This window comes from Ochlerotatus camptorhynchus, unplaced genomic scaffold (genome assembly GCF_037179485.1).
Source record: "Ochlerotatus camptorhynchus isolate MF236.1 unplaced genomic scaffold, CSIRO-AGI_Acam_v1.1 ptg000070l, whole genome shotgun sequence".
Classification (NCBI taxonomy): domain Eukaryota; kingdom Metazoa; phylum Arthropoda; class Insecta; order Diptera; family Culicidae; genus Ochlerotatus; species Ochlerotatus camptorhynchus.
This window is the reverse complement of record NW_027040560.1, coordinates 2,493,133-2,505,940: the sequence shown is the minus strand read 5'-3', so window position 1 is coordinate 2,505,940 and position 12,808 is coordinate 2,493,133. Positions and strand designations below refer to the sequence as shown.

Here is a 12,808-nt window from a genome sequence, read left to right as displayed (position 1 = left end):
AATAGCTGATGTGCTCTTTTCTGTTGTTGTTCGTGATTTGCTCGATTGGTTCCGCTATTTGACAGCTCAATTGGTTCCCGAGATTCTATCCGCCAGACTATGAATATAGCGACTATTTGCTATCGGAGTGTGGTTACTTCTGACAGACAAGAAGTAAAATTTTGACAACCTTGGCTAAGGCTGTGAACCATTTGCCGAGTTAAATTTAACTCATGGTTAAAAATGACATTTCGAAAGTTATTTTCTATGTTAAAAAAGCCCTGTGCTGTCAATCGACCGGTTTTCGAGAAGAACTCAGCCACAGTTGTCAAAATTTAACTTCTTGTCTGTCAGAAGTAATCACGCTCGGATAGCAGGGTTAATTGATAACTTTCCATCTGTTCAATTACGAGGTTAATTTAAGTCGGCAATTTTTAATCTTCCGTAGGCTCAACAAAATAAATCACGACCAACAATTCAGTCCCAACATTTCATAGGGGCGTAATTAGATTAGTAAACAATGGCTTTAGCCGTCAATTTCTCAAGAATAATAGCTCACTTCTAAAAATTAATGACACCAACAGCTAGATAAATATTTCTTCTACCAGCTAGCTTTGTTAATTTGGAGGAGTGTACTTTTATTGGCGAGAAATCGAAGGCTAAAGCACTGTTGGCACTGAATTGAAAAGGCCTCAACTCCATTTTGTAAACAAACCTTGTAAGGCCATTTTGTCGCGAACCGAAGTCCGCCAACGCAAACCAACAAAATGAAAAGGTAGGGTAAATTCTCCTCTACCCGATTGTGTTTTAGTTTAGCGAATGTAGGTTTCGGTTCGCGAGAAAATGTCCTTGCAAGGTTTGTTTACAAAATGGAGTTGATGCCTTTTCAATTGTTGGTCTTCAAATAATAAAATCATCGTTTGAAGCCTGGTTTTCAGTAATTTTAGATGGCAGTACATATATCCCACATCTTGCTGTACGATGTTTTGAAATTTGCATTATTGTGACAGAAAAACAGTTAGATTTTGACAACCGTGGCTGACTTCTGCTCGAAAACCGGTAAATCGATAACGCAGGGATTTTCGAACATGTCACCTTTAACTACGAGTTAAATTTACAGCCAATTCACAGCCTAAAAAGTGTATTCCATTTGGTGAATTTTCACTTAAATTTAACAGATGAAAATTTTCAAATAAACCTACTATTGTACCAGACTTATTTTTGACCGACCAGGAATCCAGGAAATTTTGACAAACACCTTTTGCTTCTTCTTCTTGTATTCCTAAATCATCACTTTCTAAAAGTATTGGTAACATTCGTTGGTAGCGTGCGTCGCCATGCCAAAACATTCAATGCATCATACATATCAACTGGTATGGTGAAAAAAATTACCATCTCTTTTATTCTTTTACTTTTCAATACAATAGCAAATTGTCACGTCACACCTGCACGTGTATAAGAATGTCATAGACAAAATATTCACACTGCCAGACCACGCTGTATGACATTTTGTTTACACCCCTGAGCGGGAAAGCCACAATTGAGTTCTCCAAGCAGGATCTCACGAACACTACACTAATAATATAATTTTACACACACTAGCGTATACTGTCATGTGCACGGTAAGAATAAAACATCCATTTATGATTTAAAGTGAACCCATTATCAATAAAAGTGGCACTACTAATTATTAAATAATTTATTATGTCAATTAAGTAGTAACTATTTGCTACTGTTAGCAGAAACTCATTGTTGTTAAAATAATGTAGTCATTAAGGTTCTACAAAGGGTAAGTAATTTTGTGTTCTTCTTCTTTTTTAAATATCATAAAATCATCATCATTAGTTTACACATACATTCATATATTATGAATACTAAAATTTAAAACTTGTATTTCGTGGGTAAAACACGAAAATTTCCTGGGTAAAACACATTCACTGTATTTACTTACTTGTGTTCTTCGAAGTATAGCTCAATTAAACGCAATCGAATACACGAAACTCAAAACAACTGCTTCACAAAACTCTTGGTGAACAAAATTCATCACAAAGAAAACCATTTCTACTTTACTGCTTTGCTAGCAATCGTAAAAGTATCATTGAAACAGCGGTGCCAGATGTATTGCCTCTAGCAATGAATTTAAGTTTATTAAAACAATTAATTGCGAAGTCTGCCTTATTAACATAGATGAGTGGATGTATTTAATGGTGGATAAATATCAAAAACTGATTAAATAAAACATAAATAACCATTTTAAATATTTTACCGGTCCAATTAAAAAAGTCACAGAAGATTGAATTCAACACTAACAGGGTTGATGGCAGCAGTGCACGTAGCCTGGTATTCACTTTCCCGCTCAGGGGTGTAAACAAACTTGCATACAGCGCAGTCTGGCAGTGCGAATGTTTTGTCTGCTACATTCTTATCCACTAGATAGTGTGACATCACATTTGCTGTTGTATTGAAATGAAGGGAGAAAAGAGATGGTTAAGTTTTCCGCACCATACCAGTTGATATTTATGAAAAATGGGTAGTTTTGGCGTGGGAACATGCAATTCCAATGAATTTTACCAATACATTTAGAAAATGATGATCGAAGAATATTTCAAAAAGAAGAAGTAAACAAAATAATGACCCTTTGTAGAACCTTAATGAGTAAAGGCACTTTTATTAAAAACGGGTTAAATTTTACTCATAAAAGGGTATTTGACTGTTATCGTGCAAGCGTAGGGTTTGTTTTCGTTTTGTTGTTTATTTTTACTTTAGAATGACAGTTCTTACAGCAAACAAAAAAAATCTCACAGCTAACAAAAAATTTCATCTCACTAACACACGCAAATCTCACCAATACGAACCCGCCTGGAGAGGACTATAACAGGCTACATGCAATACTGCCATCTCCCCTGTTGTTTTTAATTCTCTCGTTTTTACCTTTGTAATTGAAACGTTTAAGTTCCAAAAAAGGTCCTTTTAGTTTTATTTATTTAGGTTTTGATATTTATTCACCATTCAAAACATCCACTCATCTAAGTTATTGGTTTAAACTTCATATTTGCTTGTTTTAATAAACTTATATTCACGGCTAAAGGTAATACATCTGGCAACGTTTGTGCAATGATTCTTTTACGCACGCTAGCAAAACAGTGGAGTCGAAGTGCTTTTCTTGGTGTTTTATTTTGTTCACCAAAAGATTTGACCTCCAGTTTATTTTAATTTTGTGTATTCGATTACGAAAAATTGTGGAATGCTACGAAGAACACAAGTAAGTAAATCCAGTTTTGGTGTTCTACCCAGAAAATATACGATCATGAAGTCATGAAATACTTGCTTCAAATTTTCGGATGGCTTGTGTGTGAATGTATGTGTAGCGATTTCGAGCCAATTTGCTGTCAAATCCGAGCCAGTTGCTGATTGGTAGATTTGACAGTTGCAATCGTGGAATAAAAAGATCACATCAATCTGACTGGCAGTTATGCCGGAATCAATGTTGACGTCACTGGCGTTGTTAATTGTTTATATTTGCGAAAGGAAAGTTGGAAAATAGGGTCCACGGCGTGCTAGATAGATATTCTTGTTTGTTTATGGTTGTTTTTGTTGTGTTAAGTAAAAATGATGTACAAGGTGCTAAACTGCGGTAGAAACTCCGAATCAAATTAAAATTAAAATAGAAAAATCATTCTGCAATTCTGGCATCATTGGTCAACTCCTTCAAACACCATGCACTAATTTTCGACGGGCATTCATCAAAAACATTAAGAAGAGTGAGAAGCTGGATTGTCAAGTCCCGTCCCGGGTGTATACTTATGATGATGATTGAAGAATATTTCAAAAAGAAGAATAATCCAAATTGAGGGACGGTACCAGAGTTTTTGGTGAAAATTCAGTGTGGCAAACGGGCAATTTGTTTTTGTCTGGTGATGGGAATTTGTGAACTTTATAGAATCGGGTGCAGTGAAACGGACAAAAAATGGGTTTTCCGTTCGTTGCAATTGAAAGCGCCGCACCCAACGGGACTCCTAATGTGTTGCTACTGCTAATTTGTGTGGGTCAGGTGTGCACCCGATGGAACGGAGCCCAACGAAGAAACATTGATAAGTTTTGGTGAGATCGTTTCGTATTATTATTAATATTGTAGATAACAAAATTCTACTTCAACTAAATACACTTCAGGATCAAAGGTGGAAATGTTTAATCCTGGAAGTCTCGATGGAAGTATCAAATCCATTTGATTTGTGGATGTATCCATGAAGCCCCCCATTGTATATATGAAGGCGATCCTAGAATGCACATATATGAGCAGTCATTGTTTAAATGGGTCGTTGGGTTTACAATCGTGCATCTTCATTTTTACATAAGTATTACCGAGGGGGGCGACACATCTAAATCTCAATTCTAGATGCTCGAAAAATCTCACACTAGCGAATCAATCTTCTAAAAATCTTCTTTCATTTCTCGCATCTACTTACATCGCGCATCATCTTTTTGCAGGAAAGTTTCAGAATTGTCATCAATCCTCTTTCTATCTACTCAGCGTACGCGCAGCTAACCACAATCTTTCCTGCATCGTAGATAGAGTCGTCCCCCTTGGGTATTACTTAGTTTAATTAGTTAAATTTAATAATTTATCCTTGGATTTCATGTTTGCTGAATATGGATTTAAATAAATATATTGCCTTGTTCATACTGCAAGCCTTGTTATATGATATTCAGAATATGACCATAGAACATGTATCATATTACTACCCAGATCACATGTTTCCAAGTGATATTGAACAACATTACAAGGTTGTAGTAGAAGTAACATTGAGCAATCAATTTGATAAGTTTGACAATGTTTTGTAATAGAACTTATCTGAATAATACACTTTTATTGAATACAGCAACAATTTCGTAATATTCGCACCCTAGAATGCAAATTATTTCGAGTGGAAATGGAGCATTATCGCTTTCTTGCTTTTACTTGTTGTTGATCTCGCGAGTAATGTTTGGCATGTGCGTTTTAGACGTTTGCATCCAAAAGCAAAACTAATCAAATTCAATTGATGAAAACAGTGGTGCCAATTAGAATGATAATCATTTTGATTTAAAGGTGTTATACAGTACTTTTTTCAACGACAAATAACTTTGTTTCAAAACGCAAATCACTTGAAAATCAATGATAAATCACTTCGATTCGTAGTGCCGCATGACAGACTAAGGCTGTGAACCATTTGCCGAGTTAAATTTAACTCGTAGTTATAAGTGACATTTCGAAAGTTATTTCTTATGTTCGAAAATCCCCGTGCTGTCGATCGACTGGTTTTCGAGCCACGGTCGTCAAAATTTAACTTCTTGTCTGTCAGAAATAACCACGCTCGGATAGTAGGGTTAATCGATAACTTTCCATCTGTCAAATTTCAACCAAAAGTTAAAATAATCCACCAAATGGTTCAGAGCCTAAGACTGTGTTCCATTTGGTGAATTTTCACTTAAATTTGACAGATGGAAAAAAACCAAATAAACCTGCTATTGTACCACACTTATTTCTGACAGACCAGGAATCAATTTTGACAAACACCTTCTCGAAAATAGGAAGATCAACAACAGAGGGATTTTCGAATATCTTAATTTATTTTCGAAGTGTCAAATTTAAGTGAAAATTCACCAAATGGAACACAGCCTAAGTCAAGTGCAAGAGCATTTGGATTAGATGTGACAACATTTTACCGTGTACGGAAGAAGTAAAGAGCCTAAATTTATAAAGAGGCGACATGTCAAAATTGGAACAATCGTTTGTCTGTCAAAGTCATAGGAAAAGTCATTCCAATCGAGCAGAAGACCTGTCAGATGGATAAGATGTCGTCTCTTTAGGCCGTACGCAATGCTGAGTTTCAATTTTTTTTTGAACTACTCGTAAATTCTATAATTTGAAACTGTCAAAAATAAAACTGCAACACGATCATCGCAACGCACAGTTCTAAAAGATGTTTGTAATCATCAAGTTCCATAAACTTCACTGTTCTCTATGAAGTTCTCCGTTTTTTGTTTGTGAAGCTCTTCGAAACATCTTTAAACACATCCAAAGAAATTTGAAACAGAGTTCCATTCGTGTTTCAAACTCGCTCAGAAATAAATCAGAATAGTCGAGCAGTTGCAAATCTGGTGCAAAATAGTGCTCGAATAATGAAACTGCGAGAGGTGCCTTTCTGTTCTAGTTTCAAATTGAAACAGTCGTTATAAAATACAACAGCATTGCGAACGGCCTTATAAATTCAGGCTCTTTAGAGCAACCGTACCAATGAGTAAATAAGGCACATTTACCAACCTCTACCATAATGCTACTTGCGTACCGGGGGTTGCTATTCAGGTGGGGGGAAATAGCAATCCGCACCTTGGGATACACAATACAATGTTGTTTCAATTAGTTCAATTAGTATTTACTGGATTGAAGAACTTCTTGGTACAGCCCTATCACCGACAGGGAATTAGGTTCTGCAGCGTGACGTCACAAATGAACTCAGTATTAAACGGCTGAACCTTTTTGACAGTTCAGTGGTACTGTTTACAAGCACTTAGTCGTTTTTTCGAAAAAAAATTTCTAAAGTTTCTGAATTTTAACTTGAAAATTGTCGAGGAACAGCGCGTTGCAAGGATGTTGCTCGTGAACATTGCAGAAATGCTGTGTACATCTCACTGCAGTCTGAAAAATTATCGAGAAAATCCACCCAAGAAAAAATAGACTAAGTCCACGTAAACAGTACCACTGAACTGTCATCAGATTGAGGTTAACCCCGACGGTGCAAAACCTAATAGGTACTCCTGAAATGGAAGGAAATTTGGAATTGTCCATGGAATCAGTTGAGAGACATACCATTGTGCTTGTTGATTGGCGATGGGATGGAATTGCTCCAAGCAATTAACCGATGGTTGTAGGAAGGATCTCTCCCTCTCTCTAGTTTGGTAGTATTCCATATAATGACAATCAAATTAGAGAGAGATCTGCCCTATAACCATCGCAAGGCAGGTATCGCAAGAGGCAAATCCCGAACTACCTTCAACTACAAATTCCAGGTTATGTCACGACTCGGGATTGTTATTGGCTACCATCTAACTGCAGCTGTTAATCGTCGATATCTGAAGATCTTGTATTGTCGATGTGTTTCTTTTATTATTTCGAACAAACGCACAAGAGCTTTTTCCAATCTGAAGTGATGTCTCAGAGAAAACCATTTTTGAAATTTTTATTTACTCGCTAGGTCACTTTCACCTTAAATAAATATAAGCCAATCAAGGGTTTAACATCTCAAAAGTAGGCACCACATAAGCAAAAATATTGTCAATGTTGATAAGTAGTAGTATGACAATATTGATGCCAACAGTAACACAGAATCAAAAAAGTTCGATTTCGTGTTTCAATATTTCGAAATAGTTGAAAATATTTACAAAAATTCTGTCGTACGAGGTGCACTAATGAATACTATATCTATTGTTTCAGTTGCACCACCAGGAAACCAATATACAGAAAAGAGAATCAGGGCAAAATACTGTTCATCCTAGAACGATGAAAAGTCGGCGCACTGAGGAAACTGCTCGAGCGACGAGAAAAGGAGAGAGCTGAACTGAAATTGTTTAAAAATATGAAGATTGCTTTTCAATAAAATGCTAGGCTTTCTTTTGGGGGTTGTATTTTGATGTATGTTCTGAGAGAGACTCGATTGATCGCGGAAACGAGTTTCTGGCGAATTGTGAACTAATGATTTTGCATTTCTCATTCCAGGAGACGAGAGTCTGTTGCAACCGGTCGATGATGTTCAATACGTCCAACGAGGCAGGACACAGTACTTGATGGTATGTGGCTACAGGTTCACTCGCCAGTACAGTGGCAAAAAACGCAGCACCTGGGAGTGCTGCCAGCGGAAGCCATTCGGATGTAAGGTAACTGTTTCCACGTACGCGAATTCCAGTAAAATAGATGTTCGGCGAACTCACAATCATCCGATCGTAGCGGAGAAACGCGTGCGTCGTGAGCGTCTAAAAGCGAAAATCAAGCCTTTGAAGGGGAAAAATAGCACACGTAAGATATGATTGAATTTTAAACTCAGGGCAAGTGCACCAGTTACAGCGGGAGTTTTCCATTTGGTATAATGCCGTTTGGCATAATAGCTATTTGGTGTAAACGCGAAAAAATGCATTTATTGCAGACTTTAAAAAATGTGAAAGAACAGCTCATGCTCAAAAGAAGGGAAAGTTCTTCGTTTGATCATCAGTTGTTCTTTCATATGCTGCTTAAGTACAGCCCATGCAAAGAAGAAGTTTCGACTGTTTTCTTTGACATTCACCCATATTCTTGTTTTCGTTCGGTTCGAACGAAAACAAGAAATATGGGTGATTGTTCAAATATTAAATTCGTCAACTTTAATTTGTGGTTTAACTATAGCATGTGTTTAACGTGATTGCTTGTAGCGGCCTTTTTTGCATTATACGTCCCAATTTTATAAGTCAAAATATTAGCTTTTTTGTGAATGCTCGTAGCTGTAACTGCTACTTGTTGTTTGCTGCGGAAGAGCAAGCAAAGTCTAAAATTTACAGATTTACAAACCTCGTAAATTTTGAAATTGCGAAGTGTAATAAGAAAAAGGACTCTACAAGGAAACTCCTTAAGATGGTTGATACAGCTACAAAACTGTAAAAACTGGCAACACTGTCCCGTTAGAGAATGGTCGTGAAAATGAGTGTTATATAATGATTTTGCTTTTCTCATTCCAGGGGACGAGACTCCGCTTGAACCGGTCAATGACGTTCAATACGTCAAGCGCGGCAAGACACAGTATCTGCTAGTAGGTGGTCACAGTTTTACTCTACAGTACAATGGCAAACAACACAGCACCTGGGAGTGCTGCCAGAGAAGGCCATTCGGATGTAAAGTAACTGTGGCCGCTTACCCGAATTCCAATAAAGTAGATGTTCGACGAACTCACAATCATCTGGTCGTTGCGGAAAACCATTATCGTCATGAGCGTTTGAATGAGCTAATCGAGAGGGCAAACGAGACACGTAAGATAGCATTATCTAATTTCAAAATCATAAGGGCCTAACTGCGATGATCGATTCTCTTCATCGATTTTCTCTTCGCATTACCGCAGTACAGTGAACAAATTTTCCGAAATTATCACAATACAATGTAGTGAAACGCACAGAGAAATGTCAATCCAGATGGGTTATTAACAAAAAAGAAAATTGATTAAGAGAATCGATCATGGTAGTTAGGCCCTTATGATTCTGAACGCTAGATATTAAGAAATAGTTTGATTGTTGATGCGAGACTCACAAAAATGCATGCACTTATTTATCTCCTATTGTATGAAAAGCTCGCTGCTCTGTGAATGATTCATGAGCGATTCAGCAGCGAGCTTTGCTTTGTTATGGAGGTACAAGTGAAGAACTAAGGTTGAATTTTAAACTGAGGGTTATTGAGCCAGTTATGACATATAGGCACCAGCGAATAAGGTGAATGTTAATCCAGATCTCAAAGTCAAATTGCGTGGAACTGCTCTTTTATGATGTTCAGAGCTTTTCTGAGATATATTGAGAACTTCATGAATGTATTGAGAACTCGATGAAAAACTTAGAGTTCTATGAATGAAGGAGAAGTCCTGAGTGCTTCAAGTCAATTCTAAAAACTTCAGTGAAGTCTCAAGACCATCAGCGAAGTTCCGGGAACTTGAGAGCAGTACCAAGCAGATATGAGAAATGTAGAGATCTTCAGGAAAATTAAGCGGATATCAGTTAGGTATCGTGATCATCAGGACAGATTGAGGAACTATAGAAAAATAAAAAAAAATCCGAAAGCTCCAAGGAAGTAAAGAAAACATCAGCAAAGTCTAGAGAACTTTAAGAAAGTTTAAAAATCTTGAAGGAAGTTCCACTTCAGAAGAGCTCCACGAACTCCAGGGCAATTCTATGAACTTCAAGAAAGTACCGTGAATTTTGAAAAAGAAACTGCAGATACCTAAAGGAAGTTTTGAGAACTTCATGAAAGTCGTTAGAGCTGCAGTCAAATTCCGATCAGAGAAATTCCGGCAACTAAAGGAAATTCAAAGAGGTACAGAAGATTGGAGAATATCAGAGCAGCTTCACGAGGATCAAGAAAATAGTTGGAAATATTAAAAAAGTTCCACGAAATTCACGAAAATTTTGGGATATTCAGAGAAATCCAAGAACTTCAGGGAAGCTGAATTTTTCTTTAAGTTTTAATAGTCCTACAAACTGCTCTTTGCTTACCTATAGTACTATGAACTACACTGAAATTTTACGATCTTCTCTGAAGTTCTGCAAATTTCAGTTTTTCAGAACTTCTATGAAATTTAGAAAAGTTTTCTAAAGTTTTGCGAACATCGCTCAAGTTCTGAAAACTTATTTGAAGTTCTGCGAACGTCTTGGCAGTTCTCTGAAGTTCTGTTTTTTTTTCTTCTTAAAGTTCTAAAGTTATGAGAAGCTCTGCGGACTACTATATGGCCTACTATGAAGTTCTACGGTCGTCCTTGAAGTCTGCTAATCTTCAGCAAACTACTATGAGGTTCTGCACGGTCTTTCAGACCGACTCAAAATTGAGTCGAGTTGACTCAATTTCGACCAAAGTGGATTTACTCAAAAGTGAGTTGAATTTTCCGGGCAACTTGAACTTCTTTGATGTAAGTATAATCCATTATCAGTTCATACTCAGTCTAGAAGTGTGTGTGTATTCCATCTATCCCCCACTGGCCGGCAGTGTTATTATGGAAGAACTCTCTCTACAATGTCGCATTTATGGTCATTGTAGACAGCTTTAGTCCGGAAGTTAGAAGGTGATAGCTCTATTGCAGATCTAGCAACCCATTTCAGAATGTCTGGCGAGTCACGCAAATTTTGAGGTTACTTTCACTTACAATAAGCCCCGCATGTATGTATTACCTCTTACAATTGGATATTAGTATTACACACACACTTCTTGTTTCAAAATGTTCTTTTGAATCCTGGCACGTAGGGGAAATGTCGGCTTTGGCAATACCTTAACCTATTATCGTCAGGGGGTAAACAAAGTCCTAGAGCAAATTTGGCCAAACATAATGTATCCAACTACCAAAATGGAGCTATCAAGGACTTTGTTTACCCCCTGATGATAATAGAATAAGGTATTGCCGAATCCGTCATTTACCCTATTTAGTTTTTTTTTAATTATAAAAAGTATTTAGACCGGTCTCACTATGTTAATTTGATCCTCCATGGGCTCCGTAGTTTTGTTTTTCTCTGCGCTTTGCATCTCATTTCGTGATTCACCGGAATGATCTGCAATAAGCCTGATTTCGATTGCATTTGCACATCCTCCTTAGCACACAATGGATCCTCCACTTCCGGTTATTTAAAAATACTTTCGCGTATATGACTTTACCGACTACAGAATGTAGGATATGATGGTAACACGCTACATTATTGGAAACTTTTACTTAAATTCAACGGCCCTAAGGGAAAATTCTAACCGAAGCAAAAACGTGACAGCCCAATCGAAAATCATCCACTTTCGAGCAGAGCCTACTCATTTCACACTCAGTCTAGGAGTATACTAAAAGGCTGAGTGAAACCTCTATCAATTTTCCTCATATTCGAGAAGTTTTTCGTGGGAAATTCCGGACACACATTTCTATATAGTTAACTGTTAAAAATTGTGGTTTTGAGACGATCCTGGACTTTATTTAATCTTATACAGCCTTGTACAGCCACTAGTACCTCAAATTGTACAACGGTTGCTTTGTATCTCTGTCACAATTAAAAACTCTAATTTTCTGATTTTATTTTCCAGCTGCCGCATCAGGGTCAAATTCGGACAAAAACCTAGAATACGTATTTGGAACCAAAGCTATGCAACTGATGGTTGGTGGTCACCGGTTCTATCGCAAGAACACTTTTAGTACATACACGGCCTATGAATGTTGTCAGAAGGCGTCATATGGATGCAAGGCTACTGTTGCCACCTATCAGGATGATCGTAAAATGAGTGCTAAAAATTCACACAACCATCCCATCATAACAGGACGGCGTGAACAAGGTTCCGTTGGAAGAACACCGACATCGGCTACAACAACAAGCAAGCAATGCAAACCTATTCCGGTGGATTTGTTGAGGCCAGTAAAATTCACTGACACAAATTTCTAAACCTTTCTCGTCGTTCAACATACGTGATCAATCCAAAGGGCAGTTGAAGCTTCAGTGTCTACATTTTCAAATCAAACATTCTTGTTAACTAAATATCACTGAAATCATCATATTCGAAATAAAAACAATCTCCTGAGATCACCAGACTTTTAGTGTCAACTGTCGACATTAGCTGCCTATACGTTAAACACTACTAACTTGTTGAAATTCATTCCAGCCGTCGCCGGTGCAGGGTCGTTGAACCCGGAACGGGACATCCAGTACGTAGCGACCGACAAATCTCAGAAGTTGATCATATGTGGCTACAGTTTCACTCGGAAGCAGATGCGTGAATGCTACACCATTTGGGAGTGTTGCCAGGCGAGACCACTGGGCTGCAAAGCCGGCGCCACCACCTATCTGGAGAGCAACAAAATGAGCATTCGAGGAACGCACAATCACCCAATCGTTACGGAACGGCGGAGGCTTGGCCAGCGGAAGCGTCTGTTGGAGGAACGCCGGCTGGAGCGGTTGAGTCGGAAGGACAAGAAAAAGAATTTATATTCGTTGTGAAATTAACCAAATTGAAATAGAGGAGTTGCCAATAACGGCGATTCAAAACACGATTAATCAAATATAGAATTCAGGTGAATGTTATGTGGATTTCATTAGTTTTGTTATC

General features: G+C 37.7%; 1 protein-coding gene across 1 annotated transcript in view; it reads left to right on the top strand.

The window, feature by feature from the left end:
* The window catches only part of LOC135697439 (modifier of mdg4-like), a 130,665-nt gene extending 118,503 nt beyond the window's left edge, over window positions 1-12,162 (top strand). The window contains exons 5-7 of the mRNA XM_065217122.1: window positions 7,736-8,032; window positions 8,725-9,012; window positions 11,795-12,162. Coding sequence (XP_065073194.1) covers window positions 7,736-8,032; window positions 8,725-9,012; window positions 11,795-12,147 — 938 coding nt within the window. The 3' untranslated portion in view covers window positions 12,148-12,162. The remainder of the gene's footprint in view (window positions 1-7,735; window positions 8,033-8,724; window positions 9,013-11,794) is intronic.
* The last annotated feature ends 646 nt before the right edge of the window (window positions 12,163-12,808 follow it).